The sequence below is a fragment of the Zalophus californianus genome, chromosome 15 (genome assembly GCF_009762305.2).
Source record: "Zalophus californianus isolate mZalCal1 chromosome 15, mZalCal1.pri.v2, whole genome shotgun sequence".
In the NCBI taxonomy this organism is placed as follows: Eukaryota; Metazoa; Chordata; class Mammalia; order Carnivora; family Otariidae; genus Zalophus; species Zalophus californianus.
In genome coordinates this window covers 7365282-7378229 of record NC_045609.1, presented here as the reverse complement: position 1 = coordinate 7378229, position 12948 = coordinate 7365282, and the positions used below count along the sequence as shown (strand labels likewise).

Genomic DNA, 12948 nt, shown 5'->3' with positions numbered 1-12948 from the left:
TTGAGCAAAGGGAGCAAGGATGAAAGAGGTCAGACCCTCCCGCGGTGACATCCTCCTACGGTGAGCCCCCAAGCAGCCTCGTCCCCCTGAGCACATCAGGAGCCCTGCACATCTACGCCCACCGTGCAGTTGTTAAGTGACTCGGACATGGGCAAACAGCCTCTTAACTGTGGTCAGAGGGTTGCTGTTCTTCCCAATCATACAGTCACAAAGCCCTCGGCAGTCCCATGGCCGACCACACACACGGTCACAGGCAGAAAGGACTCCGCGTCCATTTTGAGAAGTTTATTAAAATAAAAACAAGCGTCACTTGTACATAGAAATAGTCATTTGCACTAAGTATTATTAAGAGCAGAAAAGCAGTTTTAAATATATCTTAAAAATCACAAAATATATTGATTAAGGCACTACATTCCATCCCATGTTTTCAATAAATACATTGTTCTTTAAAAAGGCAGTACTGCGTACCTCTGATTAAATCAACATAGGCACTATACTAGTCAAGGCAGATACACTTTGCTGTGGCCATTGTGTGTAATTTACTCTCAGAAGAACTTTCAGTAGCTAAGATGAGCATTTTCTTAGAAAAAATTAAAAAAAAAAATCACAGTTTTCTCTTTCCAGTTTAAGTCTCTTCCAGAGAGACCTAGCTACAAAAGGTGCGGTTTCTTCATATATTCTTTAGCAACAAGGAATTAGGTATAAAGATCACCTCCCAAGAAGTAAAGCCATCAGAGGTTAGATGTCTCAGCACAGCATGAGTCTTTGGAAAAGTATTTTCTCCAGCTGCACTAAGATCCGCTGGGTTTAGAAAACTCTGGACTTTCTGGCATCCAAGAAGACTGCTTCCTAAGTGCCTTCTGTGCGAGGAGCTTTTATGCTAAGCAACTGAGGGGGGCCAGAGGCAGCCCCTGTGTCGTACAGGGTAGACGGAGCCCCAGACTGCAGGTCAAGCGGCGGCAAGCCTGTCGGGTGCCACCAGTACTTTCTAACGATGCCAACTGTGAGAGTTTGGGACCGTGCTCAGGCGCTCCTGAAGCCGGCGCTGGGCATCGTGTGGTGGGGACCCCTGGGAGACAGAAGGGCTTCTGGGGTCTTTTCCCCATTCCAGCAGCTCACTAGTCTGATGGTCTGGACTGGTTTGGCCCGCGCTGCTTCTCCCAGGACACAGTGACCACAGCAAAGAGGAGAAAAATTAACTTCCCACAACAAACAATGCCGGATCGTCTGAGCCGTGGGTGCCAATCTGTTCCTCAAGGCGTCCTGTGTTCTCCAACTGAAAAATCACCGTTGAACTGGAGTTCTCTTCACAGAAGGGTGGTAAGGCCTCCCTCCTTTCTTAGAAAACCTAACTTTCTCGGCCGAACTCGGTCGCATGGATCCGAGGTGTGGCTTGAGGCCCTTAGCAGATGGGGCGGGAGGCAGGAGGTGAAACAGCGAGAATCTTCACGCGAGCCCCACCTCGTTTAGGGGTGAGAAATTCCCCCCGCCCTTAGGTCAGCTGTACAGAAGAGGTTGCTCAATCTGGTTCATGTTACTGCTGGGACCTTGGGCAAGACTTAAGCTGGAAAATACACTTTACCTCTTGGCAAGTAAACTTAAGACACACAGTCAAAGCGTTCAGAAACCTGGGACCTACGTAATCAGATGCAGTAGAGAACACAATTTCATTCTGAAATAACAGTATTGCTTGCACCTGCTAGGAGGTGGTCTTCATTCGGACTTTCTTTTATATATTATTGAAGTTGACTTTAAATTATAGACACAATTTTTACCCCATTATAAAACATGAAAATCAGTCACTGAGAAGCAATCATGTACAAAGCATCTAATCACAAAAATAGGAAAGAGAACCCAAGAGCACTTCGAGAAGAAACTCTGGAGCCGGAGGGCACTTAGTTGTTCTTCTCCAGGGACCGGTAATAGTCTGTCAGGACTTTCCACGCTTTGGGCGCCATGAAGCCGTCCGGGGGGTTCTCTCCTTCCCGGGCCAGCTTCCTCATCCGTGTCCCCGAGATGAAGTCAAACTCGTCGTGCCTGTCACGGGGCAGCCACACAGAGCTCAGAGCGGGGAAGTCACCCCACCCCCAGAGATGCCTGCCTGAGGTGACGCGTCTCAGACCCTATCTTTTCCTTCACCTCGGGGAGGGGGCAGTTCACTAACTCCTGAGTCAAGGAACTTGCAGAAGAAGGGGGTGTGACGGCGGGTGTGACGGCAGCCACACGCTCCACGCCGCCTGGGTGCCTACTCTGTCCACGGGCACGTCCCCTGCTGCTACGCTGGCTTCCTTTCCCTTAACACCTGCTCGAGGAAGACTTGTTGAAAGAGAGCTACTGATGGACCATCCACTGACATGCAAGGGGCCGTGCTACACTTCAGGGGGGGCACGGAACATGTAAGACCAGGCCTCGGCCTTCTAGGGACTCTCATCCCACCGGGAGCATGTGGAGATGCCCTTCCACAGATGGTGTACAGATGGTGATGAAAGAATCTTCCTCTGGAAACCTACCTTGCCGGGTCATAGAAGTCCATGGCTTTTTTGGCTTTGTTGTAGGCAGCTACGCGGAATGGAATGATTTCCACCGAGGTCAGGCCCGGGGCCATGCTCAAGACCTTGCCTCCGTGAGTGGGTTCGTACAGGTCTTTCTTGGTCTCAGGGTGGGGCATGCCTGCGGGGTCCCGGCCCACGATGTAGAAATTGACCCCTGCAATCATCCGGGACCGACAGTGCCACTGGACCTAGGGAACATCACGCAAGGGAGATGCTGGTCACCGCTGGCCAGCTCGGGGGTTCCCGTTTACAGAGATGCCTCTGTTCTGCTTTAAAAGTAATCCAGGATCAACCGACAGCTGGAGGACGTCAGTGGAGTGTCTAAGACCCCATGCTCTTCACGCTCGCTCCATCAGGGAGGGTAGTAGGAGCTCTAGACACGAATTCCCCCCACCTCACCCCAGCTTCCTAGAACCCGAGGTTCTGTCTCCTAATCACCCCTCCAGACAGGCACATGGACCAGAAACACTCAGACATGTGAATTTTACTTTCTAGTCCCTCCCTATTCCGAATAGATCACAGTTTCAAGGAAATTACAAATTCCAACATGTCTGATTATCCGACTGCCAATAATGAGCGGATTATACGAAGACACCGATTCTAGTTCAACACGACACTGGGATTTCAAAATGAATGACCCCGTCTGAAGCTCAGTGAGAAATACAGAGGATGAGGGGGCCTGGCGCTGCGATCTGGTTGAAGAGAATTCATTTCCGAAACGCTGTTTGGGGTACCCCAAAGCGCTGGGACCCTTCCAATTGATCACGCTTCCCACACACTTGGTGCCACGGGACGGAGAGCATCCGTTTGGCGGGCTCGTTGTGCTATGACAAAAGGGGACACCGAGCTTTTAGAGACAAATGCTCCTTTCTAAGGGCGCTCACGGGCGTGTGTGGTGAACCAGGCAGAGTGACTGAAACTGCGGGACTTGGGTGTGAGGTGCAACACGGTTTGCCCTACAGCCTCAGTCAAGCTGCACTATCCTCCTTGCTCACACGTCAGCTCCACGTTCCCAAGGGCAGTGCGTGATGGCTCTGAGGTGGTGTTTCTAGCATTCTTACAAACACGAAATGGAAACAGAATGAAGTTGCATAAAGAAGAGAGACTGGAAGATTCCAGAATCTGCTCATGAGAGAAAAGGATCGCAGAGACTCCCTGGCTCCTCTTAAGTAAAGCCTGAGCCCCCATTTCCGAGGCCCCCAGCCCGGCCCAGGGAAGCGCTCACCTCTGTGGGGCCAGCGTACAGCATCGGGGAGGGGAAGATGGCAACGATGGTTGACTTGGGGTCCAGGACCCCTTCTTCCAGCACCGCCGCGTGCTGCTTCATCCGCCACTCCAGGGGCACGTCGTCGTCCTTGGTCCAGCCCCCCAGAGGGTGCAGCAGGAGCACGGGGTGCTTGTAGCCCCGCTCCAGCAGCCTGCGGCGGGTGTCCTGCATCAGCAGAGCGTGGCCGTTGTGGACGGGGTTGCGCAGCTGGAACGCGAACACCGCATCTGGGAAAGGAGCAGACAAAGGCCAAGCTGAACAAAATGCACGTTGTCGCTCGTCCGCAAGAACAAAAAAGGAAATGCAGGGGGAGCTCCCCTCTGCTTGCTAGAATTGTTTCATAAAGCCAATTAGATCTTGAATTTTAAAAGAAAAGAAGGGGCGCCTGGCTGGCTCAGTCGGCAGATCACGGGACTCTTCATCTCGGGGTTGGGAGTTCGGGCCCCATAATGGGTATAGAGGTGACTTAAAAATTTTTTAAAAATCTTGAAAGAAAGGAAACAGCTATGTTTGCTGTTCAGGGCACTCACTATGCCCACTTGCTTTCGAAAGTCATCTGGGCAGTCCACCTGGGTCCTTGCGGGTTACTTGGTTACTCCAGAGTCACCCACCAGACCGGACAGGACACACAGGCAGGAAGCCCTGATCGGAGAGCCTGCCTCGGAAATGGAGGCATCTGTTACCAGGGCCTCTGCCACCAAGCACCACTCAGTCCCCACGTCACCCTCTGCTTCAGGCTCGCTCCCCAAGGGGGTGAGCGACGACCAGCACCATCTGGGGCCTGGGAAAAGTTTTAACAACCTAAAGACGTAAAAACATGATTTCACCTTCACTGTAAAAAAATCTTCAAAACTACTCCACTTAGTGACGGGCTCCTGAGAGGCTTCATTTCCTTCTAGTTATGAAGGAAATAAATATCCGTCATGGAGATTGTGGGGAATCCAGAAAAGCCCCGGACAGGATATAAAAACCACCCATAATCCCACCATTACGTTTTCTCTCTCTTTTTCAAAATTTACAAAAGTGAAAATCTTCCCGCCCCTTGGTCTAACTCCCTCCCCAAGAGGCCCCTGTCACCTGCGGTTTGGGGCGCACGCCCCAGAGACTTCTGCCTCTAGACACAGAAGTAACTTAGGGTGTTAAGAGCAATTACTGTATTTTGTTTTCCAAAATTACGCTGTAGAGATTGTTCTGCAATGTGTGCTTTTGCTGAATAAATACACTTTGGGTATTTTTCGGTGTCCGTGCCTATTTTTAACTGCCGCATCCTATGGCAATATGTGGATGTACTTCAGCTTTCTAAATTGCTCCAGTCCGTAGCAGTACACACATCCATAGAGGCTTCCAGCTTTTGGAAACTATAAGGACGGCAGATTCCTGGTATCTCGAATTCTATAATCACACGGCGGGGAGGACTGGCAAGGGCACACAGGGCAGTCTACGTACCGGCGTTCATTTCTTCGCATTTCTGCTGGAGCTCCAGAGGCGTCAGCCGGTACTGGTCCAGCCCGTCATTCCACCGTACCCTCTCCAGCACCTGCAGGTCTCCACCCACCAGCCAATCCCCACTTTCCATCACCATCTAGAAAGACCATGAGTAAAGTTCTTGGAGATGAGTGTCGACTTCTAGTGTATCTGAAAACCATTTTCTCCTACACCAACCTTGGGTTAAGCCTGAAGAACCGCCTTCCATTCTTAAAGCATTTCTAACACAGTATTTCTCAAACTTTTTGGTCTCAACCCTTTTATACTTTTTTTTTTTTTTTGAGAGAGAGAGAGAGAGAGAGAGAGAGAGAGCGCGCGAGCGAGCAGGGGAGGGGCAGAGGGAGAGAAAGAATCTCAAACAGACTCCACACGCCCAGCGCTGAGCGGGGAGTCCGGCTCGGGGCTCGATCCCATGACCCTGAGATCATGACCTGAGCCAAAATCAAGAGTTGGACGCTCAACTGAGCCACCCAAGCACCCCATCATCAAGAACATTCTTAACTGAAGCCGGCCCTGTTTTTACTGCGAGTGCTTGGGGTCGAGGGGACGACCCAAGTTGAGCCAGGCGTCTTGAGTCCAAGGGGCCAGGAGTTTCGCCCACGTTGCTCTGGCACGGGCAGTACAAGAGTCAGCCCAGTGAAGACAGCACAGGATGTCTCAGCATTACGAAGGAGTTTTGAGACTGGCGTTCTGTGGAAAGGTCTCGGGGACCCCCAGTGTTCTGCGAACCACCGCCAGCACATCCCTCATACAGCCTGATGTGTCTTAGACTGTCTTCAGTAAGGACCCAAAATAGAGAAGCCAGGGGAAATCAGGCAAGTTGTTTTCTACCGGTTCATTATTGCTGAGCACAGTTTCTAAGGAAACTCTGAAAAGAAACATCCTTCTTTGTTACCTCTAATTTGAAAACAAAAGAAAATGTCCAAAGAGCAGCAATATGTTGCTAAATCCACATCCAAGGCTAAGCACAGACTCAAGTAGCTAAAACCTTATTTTTCTCAAATCATCTTTGACAAGGGCGCCAGGACCACTCGATGGGGAACGAACAGTCTCTCTGGCAAACGGTGTTGAGAAAACTGGGTACCCACATTCAGAGAGAAAGAGCCTTATTTTATACCCTGTAAAAAAATTCACTCAGAATGGATTAAAGACCTAAATGTACAATCTAAAACTGTAAGATTCTTCAAAGAAAGCACAGAGGTTACCGTTAATACCCTCACTCGTCAAGACCCAGTCTCTGCTGAAGTGACTTCGGGGGACAGTGAGGAACAGAAAATGCACACCGTGACAAGGAACCACACGCTTCCTCTCGCAGCCTGTCTTTCGGGGTGGACCACACAGCCGGGGAGGCAGCCCTATTTCTGGGGAGGGGCCGGGGCAGGGGAGTCTGCGGGGGCGTGAGGATGGAGCTCAGCTATCCGGCCTGGGGCGCCCTCCTGGTACAGGACAAGGCCAAGCAGAGAGAAGGAAAGAGGGTTCGTGGCAGGTCGAGAGCCAGCTCTTCACACAATACCATGTTCTGGTGCGGAATTTAAATTTGAACCTGACCTTCTAGGGTATTCTTAACGTAGGAGGGCAGAACCCATTTTATCTAACGGTTTGTTAGTTCGATAGGTAACTTTTAAATATGGAATGTGGGCTTTCATTTGCCTTGGGCCCCAAAAACGTGAGGGGTGAGCCCGGCGGGAGGGGTCGTCACAGCAACGGAAAGGAAAAACACGGCCGTGTGGGATGGAGGGAGGAAAATCACTTAATAAGAATACTGTCAAATCCCCGTACCTGTGCATTTGCTTTCTCCTCCTGGCCCAGAGGTGGGTGATGGATAAAATGTGGAGACTTACCCCAAATCCCTAGGAGTGCAGTAACTCAGGCTGGACGCTAGGGGTCCACCCTATATTGTTCTGTTGGTGAAGGCGCCTTCTCTCCAGTTTGGTTCACAACTCAGCCTAAAAAATGTGCCTATCTGATGAACAATGCTGAACTATGCTTCTGGCATCTCTGAAATGGGGAGAGGCAAAGGGCATTTCTCTCCCCAAGATGGCCCAACTGTCCCCAGAACGGAGCTCTCGCTACTACAAGGAAGGCAGCTTCCGTGGCTCTGCCCCATTTCTCAGGCTTTGTTTGCCTAAGGGCCCCCAGCTCCTTTTGGGCCTCCTGCTAAAAGGCAGCCAGGGGGGCACCGCTGGAGAGAGTCTGCGGACCTGGGCGCACAGACAGAAATGGGGGACGGGCTTCCGGCGAGTCGAAGGAAGTGTGAGAGGGCAACCGCGCTTGGAATCACAGGAAGGAGGGGGGGGAGCCCAGACTCCAGCACGAAGACGAGGCGGCTGCGCTGAGGAGCCCCACAGACACAGCCTGGGGAGGAGGCGGGGTGCACGGGCTGGAGCGCGAGCCGCTGCTGAGTGTGGGGAGGCACACTGGTCGCAATGGCAAGGGGACGGGGAGCGGGCAGGAAACCGGGAGGAAGTGAGAAACGGCCGGTTCGGGGCAAACAGGGTCACAACGAAAGGGTTCAGAGATGAGGATCAAGAGGCAGAAAACTGAGGCGGTCCCCGTGGAGAACATCCCTTCATGTCTGTGCTGTCCCTCCTGGTCTGGAGGTTCTGGGGCGACAAGGAAGGTGCAGAGGACAGGGCTTCACGCCTCGTTTGCAGACGAGAGAAGCGTCAGCGCTCAAGGGCGCACAGGCTCTGCCAGATGCCAAGACGCCACGCCCAGGACCCCCAAGCCAGGCTGCTCCTCCCACTGCACCTGCTGCCTCCCCCGAGCTCTGCCTGCAGCACAGGCCCCACCCAGCGGCACGGCCCTTCCTCTCCCGAGCGGGCAGAAGGCTGAACAGGTGACAAAACTGGAGGAGCTGGGGCCGCACAAGGGCAAAGTGCTCTAGGAGCACAAAGAAGGCACCCCCTGTCACGCTTACAGGTCACGGGGAGAAAGGAGGAATGGGGTGGCAGCCCGGGGAAGTGGCAGGGGCAGGAGGAACAGTGTCTGGGTTGAGGGACCAGCACGTGCAGGAGCAGGAGAGGACAACACGCTGGCCCACTACGGAGCATGACCAGCCGGGGATGGGTTGGGCGAGACGGACAAGGCTGGCCCGGAGTCAGGCAGGACACGGGGCCGGGGGGGGGGGGGGGCGGGGCGCAGGGCGGAATCGCCAGGGCTCGGCGGCCCAGCGAACAGGGGAGGAGGAAGACGCCCAGGATTCGGCCGCAGCCAGATGGGGTGAGGTGCTTGCAGCTGGAGCCAGCCCGGAAAGAGCCCTGAATACTTCTCTAACGCCAGGATCCCAACCTTCACAGACTCACAGGGAGCGCTCAGCGCCAACCCCCAGAACTGACCCAGCCAAGTACTCCCAGGGCCACTGGAAATGCAACAAGGCCCACGGCCACTTTTGGAAGGGGTTACTTTGGGGGGGGGGGGGGCGGCGGGGGAAGAACACCTTTAAGTGTAAATTTCACTGTAAATTTCAAGGTGCTAAAAAAAGGGGCAGTGGAAAGTCCCTTCCCTGTAAACGGTGTGTAGTGTGTAGGTGCGTCCAGGGGACGCGCGTCACGCTCTGGGTGTGGTGTGTACGCTGAGTGCCTTCCTCTGTCAGGTTATCCATGGCCCATTTCTCGCCATTAGCTCACTGGGAATGTTTGCAGAGTCCCTCTGACGACCTCATGGGACGGTCACTGACCAGATGACCAAGACCACGAGTCACAGCACCGTATTCCCTGGCTTCTATGAAATTCTGCGCTCCAACTGACGAAAAGATGAAAAGAAATTAAGTCTCGAGAGCTTCCTCAGGTGTTTCTTTTAGGGCTACCACAGTGGAGGTGGACAACGGGCCCCAAGAGGGGACATCTCTGGAACAGGGATGCAGGGTCACTCTTCCCCCTCCGGGTCACTGACAGAAGATCAGAACCCAACCCGAGACCATGAGGACCAGGGAGTAGATGAAACAGAGGCAGGATCAAGATGCTCAGCTACAAGGTGGATGATTGTGTCCATGAAACGAGAAGCTGCTTTGCTCATTCACCTCTTGTGTTCAGAGGCCTTGGAAAAGCCCTTCCTCCCTTGCAACATGTCACAACTGAAACAAACGAGACCAAACCAACATCTGCCCAACCAACTCCAGTAGGCTCACTCAAACATCTTTTGTAGGGGCACAGGGCTGGAAGAGATCCTGGGGTTATTTTGAGTCTGGCCCCTCCTTTTAGACGGCTTTTTAAAAATTTCAACCCTAATGTTCTCACGCTGGGCAAGGGACGGCTTTTGCATTCAATCTCACATACTTTCCTTTATGGGAAACGGACCACACGCAGCAATTCCGTGAGACTCTCCACCCCCACCCGCACCAAGTAGAAGCTGTGAAGGAATCTGAGGAGGTTTAGCCTATTTTGCCTCTAGGCAGGATAGACTCAAAACAATCCTAATCAGATGAACGCATTTTTCAATCTTAAAATACCCACTGATGACAATGTGCTCTTTCCCTCTGGAGACTCTGCCACCGTCTGTGCTCTGCACTGATTTTTGTTTACTAAAAGGATGTCACTGACCACGAGGCATGCACTCTGAGACTCTCTCCAGTGGTAGGTTGGACCCACGCTGGATGAAGGACTGTGCTTCCCCAGTGAATTTCCAAGATGGAGAGTGCCACAAGCTCTAGCTATGGCTCTGATTTCTGTCCTTCACTCAAGATGCCAGACTCAACTATCGCCCCAGTCCGGTTGTTTCCCATTTAGCGGAGGGAGCCAGCCATCACAGCATCTGAGGACTCGGTGACTCATTCAGAGCAGCTCAAAACAGAAAAGACACTTCTCTGCCCCTATCTAAAGATCTCTGAAGGCAGAGCCTGCAAGACCTGCCCTAGAAATGCATTCCTCAGGGGGTGCCTGGGGGGCTCAGTTGGTGAAGGGTCTGACTCTTGACTTCAGCCAGGTCATGATCTCAGGGTCGTGGAATCAAGCTGCTCGTCGGGCTCCACGCTCAGCACAGAGTCCGCTTGAGTTTCTCTCCTTTTCCCTCTGCCCCACCCCCTGCTCATGCTCTCTCTCGCTCGCGCTCTCTCTCTCTCTCTCTCTCTAATAAATTGATTTTAAAAAAAGAAATGCATTCCTCCAACTGACCCTGGTGTTTCTTTTAAGTCCTTCATGAAGGAATAAAAAGGAATGATTTTTGTCCTAAAGTGAAAGAGATCAAGAAAGCCCTTCCACTTACTTTGATATGGGGGTGTTTTGCACACATCGTCCCCCACACGCGGGAACAACGTTCCTCCTTTCTATGTTCGTAGAATTCAGGGTCTCGTAAGATAGCCACTCTCCGTCCGCCATGTGTCAGGACAAACTCACTGCGCCCCTCCAGCCGCGCCTTATCATCCGCAGAGACGGGCAGTACAATGGGGATGCTCATGTTGATCACTCCGTCTAGAGAAGGAACCACGTGATGAGTGAGCATGGGATGCAAGGTGTGCCCTCCTTGAAGCATGACTCAAATGTGCACAACGTCCATTCCAAACATTTCTTGCAAAGGCAACGAAGGCCTAAATCCTACACGGTTGTGTTGGCGGCACCAATTTCCTGAGAGTCTACCGTAAGTCCTCGAGAGGCTTCTCAATGCAAGAGATGGGGCATTTGTGAAAAGTGGGCCGAGTTTCAAATCACAGAGGTGGCTTCAGTGAGTGATCTAATCTGGGGGATGAGAAGGGGGCATCTCCCTTCTGAGTTCCCTTTTGAAAGCTTGGTCCTGACCTCAACGTACCAGAGAGTTTAAAATCTTTAAAAACCCAATTACACACAATGAAGGTTGGCCAAACAAAAGCCTCTAGTCTTTCTTGGAAACGAACCTTGTGACAACATTGGCCAGTCTCTTAGATTATCTCTTTAGGCTCTAACTGTGGTACCGACACACTGAATTGAAAAAGAAAAAAAAAAAAAAAATCAGACAAGTAACACTAAGGAGTAGGGAGGGCCCCAAAGAAGGAGTCCTCCTGATGTTGTCTGTTTCCTGTGGTCCAGGCATGGCATCACCTTTAAACGGTATTGAAAAGACTTCTCTGGGATCACAGCCCTTGCGAGCTCAACTGCAATTGAGAACCATCAGTCAAAAAACACAGACGAGGTAAAACCATAGAAAGTGGATTTACTAGAGCTCACGCACTTACTGTGGAGAGTGAGCTCCTCTCCCCTTTAGGCTAAGTGTCTTACTTTAAAAGGAATTTAAGTAAACTGGCATTCTGGTTTCTCAGGATACAACACAACAAACTGGAGGGTATGGGATGTGCTGTTCAGAGAATTTCTCATCCCATCTTCAGCTACAACACATGCCTAGGACCCGCTTGACCTCAAAGGAAGAGGCAAGAGAATTACTTAAAAGCTGACCTAGAAACTGTGAGGGCTCATTTTATGTGTCTACTTGGCTAGGCTGCAGTGCCCAGATATTCAGTCAAACGTTGTTCTAGAGGTTTCTCTGAAGGTATTTTTAAGATGAGATGAACATTTAAAACAGTAGACTTGGGGTAGAGCAGAGTGTCCTCCATAAGGCGATAGGCCTCACAGACTCAGTCGAAGGACTCAACAGAAGACCCACTTTCCAGGAAGAAGAGGGAGCTCCGCCCACAGACTTTGAACTTGAGCTACAAGTCTTCCCTGGGTCTCTGGCCTGCCAGTCTACCCTGCGGATCTCGGACTTGCCAAGGCTCTGCAACTGTGTGAGCCAATTCCCTAAAATCAATCTCTCCCTCTCTCTCTGTCCACCCTACCCTGTTTGTCTGGAGAACCCTGACTAATAAATCAAAAGTAGAGTCATGGGGGGCTCCTCCTGTGTGGGGCCAACAACCCCTCAAGGGCACCGTTATGTTAGAGCTGGGCTCGATAACTGGCAATAACTAGTGACAGTGATGTCACTTTGTAAAGCTTGTCTTTAACACATTTTTAAAAGTGAATATGAAGTTATTTGGGGTTTCTTAGAAGGACTTTTTAAAATGTTTTCTAGGGAAAATGGTTAAAAGATGTAGTTGTTTTTCAGTGTGGGGCTTCAAAGATTACAACTGGGCTTTCTGGAAACATCTAATTTCTTAATGAGGCCAGATACTGTTAAAAGAAATGAGCCAGCTGTGTCCCCCCTTCTGCGGGGGCACCTGACGTCCACCAACTATGTCCGTTTCTCTGCTTTAGTCATACATGAGAAAACGGGGCACGCCGTCAGCGTACAACACTGAACAAGATTAGGGAGATCTGGGGGGATTCCCAAGTTCAAGACTCAGAAAGGAACGAGAGCACGTGAATAAGGAAAACATTCAACTCCACAGGAAACAAATGGGAGGAAATGTCCCACAGGTTAATGAAGCCTTTCAAACCTAAACTTCAAAATCCAATATTTGGAATGCCTCTCATGGGGTTAAAGATCTGAGATCTGAGTCAGCTATGAAACCCGTCTCCGGGCACATCACTTTGCACCTTCTACATACTCTCCAGAAGTTACTAGAGTGTAAAGAATGTCACAGGATAGAGATAGCAACTGCAAGGGACAAAGAAATCCTGTCAAAATCCTGTGATCCCCACCCACCCCCCCAGCGCCCCGGGGAGCCCTTGCAAACCACAAGTAAGGTATCTGCACAGGAAGTCATGGGTTTTGACATTCAAGTGACTTCTTTGTTTCAAA

At 51.3% G+C, this 12948-nt stretch overlaps 1 protein-coding gene across 2 annotated transcripts in view; it reads right to left on the bottom strand.

Annotated features, from left to right (window-relative positions):
- Positions 1–270: 270 nt before the first annotated feature.
- The window catches only part of PAPSS2 (3'-phosphoadenosine 5'-phosphosulfate synthase 2), a 65684-nt gene continuing 53006 nt past the window's right edge, over positions 271–12948 (bottom strand). For both annotated transcript variants that reach the window (XM_027596861.2, XM_027596862.2), the window contains 5 exons: positions 10507–10712; positions 5266–5401; positions 3778–4046; positions 2511–2740; positions 271–2037 (listed from right to left, as the gene is read on the bottom strand). In XM_027596861.2, coding sequence (XP_027452662.1) covers positions 1896–2037; positions 2511–2740; positions 3778–4046; positions 5266–5401; positions 10507–10712 — 983 coding nt within the window. In that variant the 3' untranslated portion in view covers positions 271–1895. The remainder of the gene's footprint in view (positions 2038–2510; positions 2741–3777; positions 4047–5265; positions 5402–10506; positions 10713–12948) is intronic.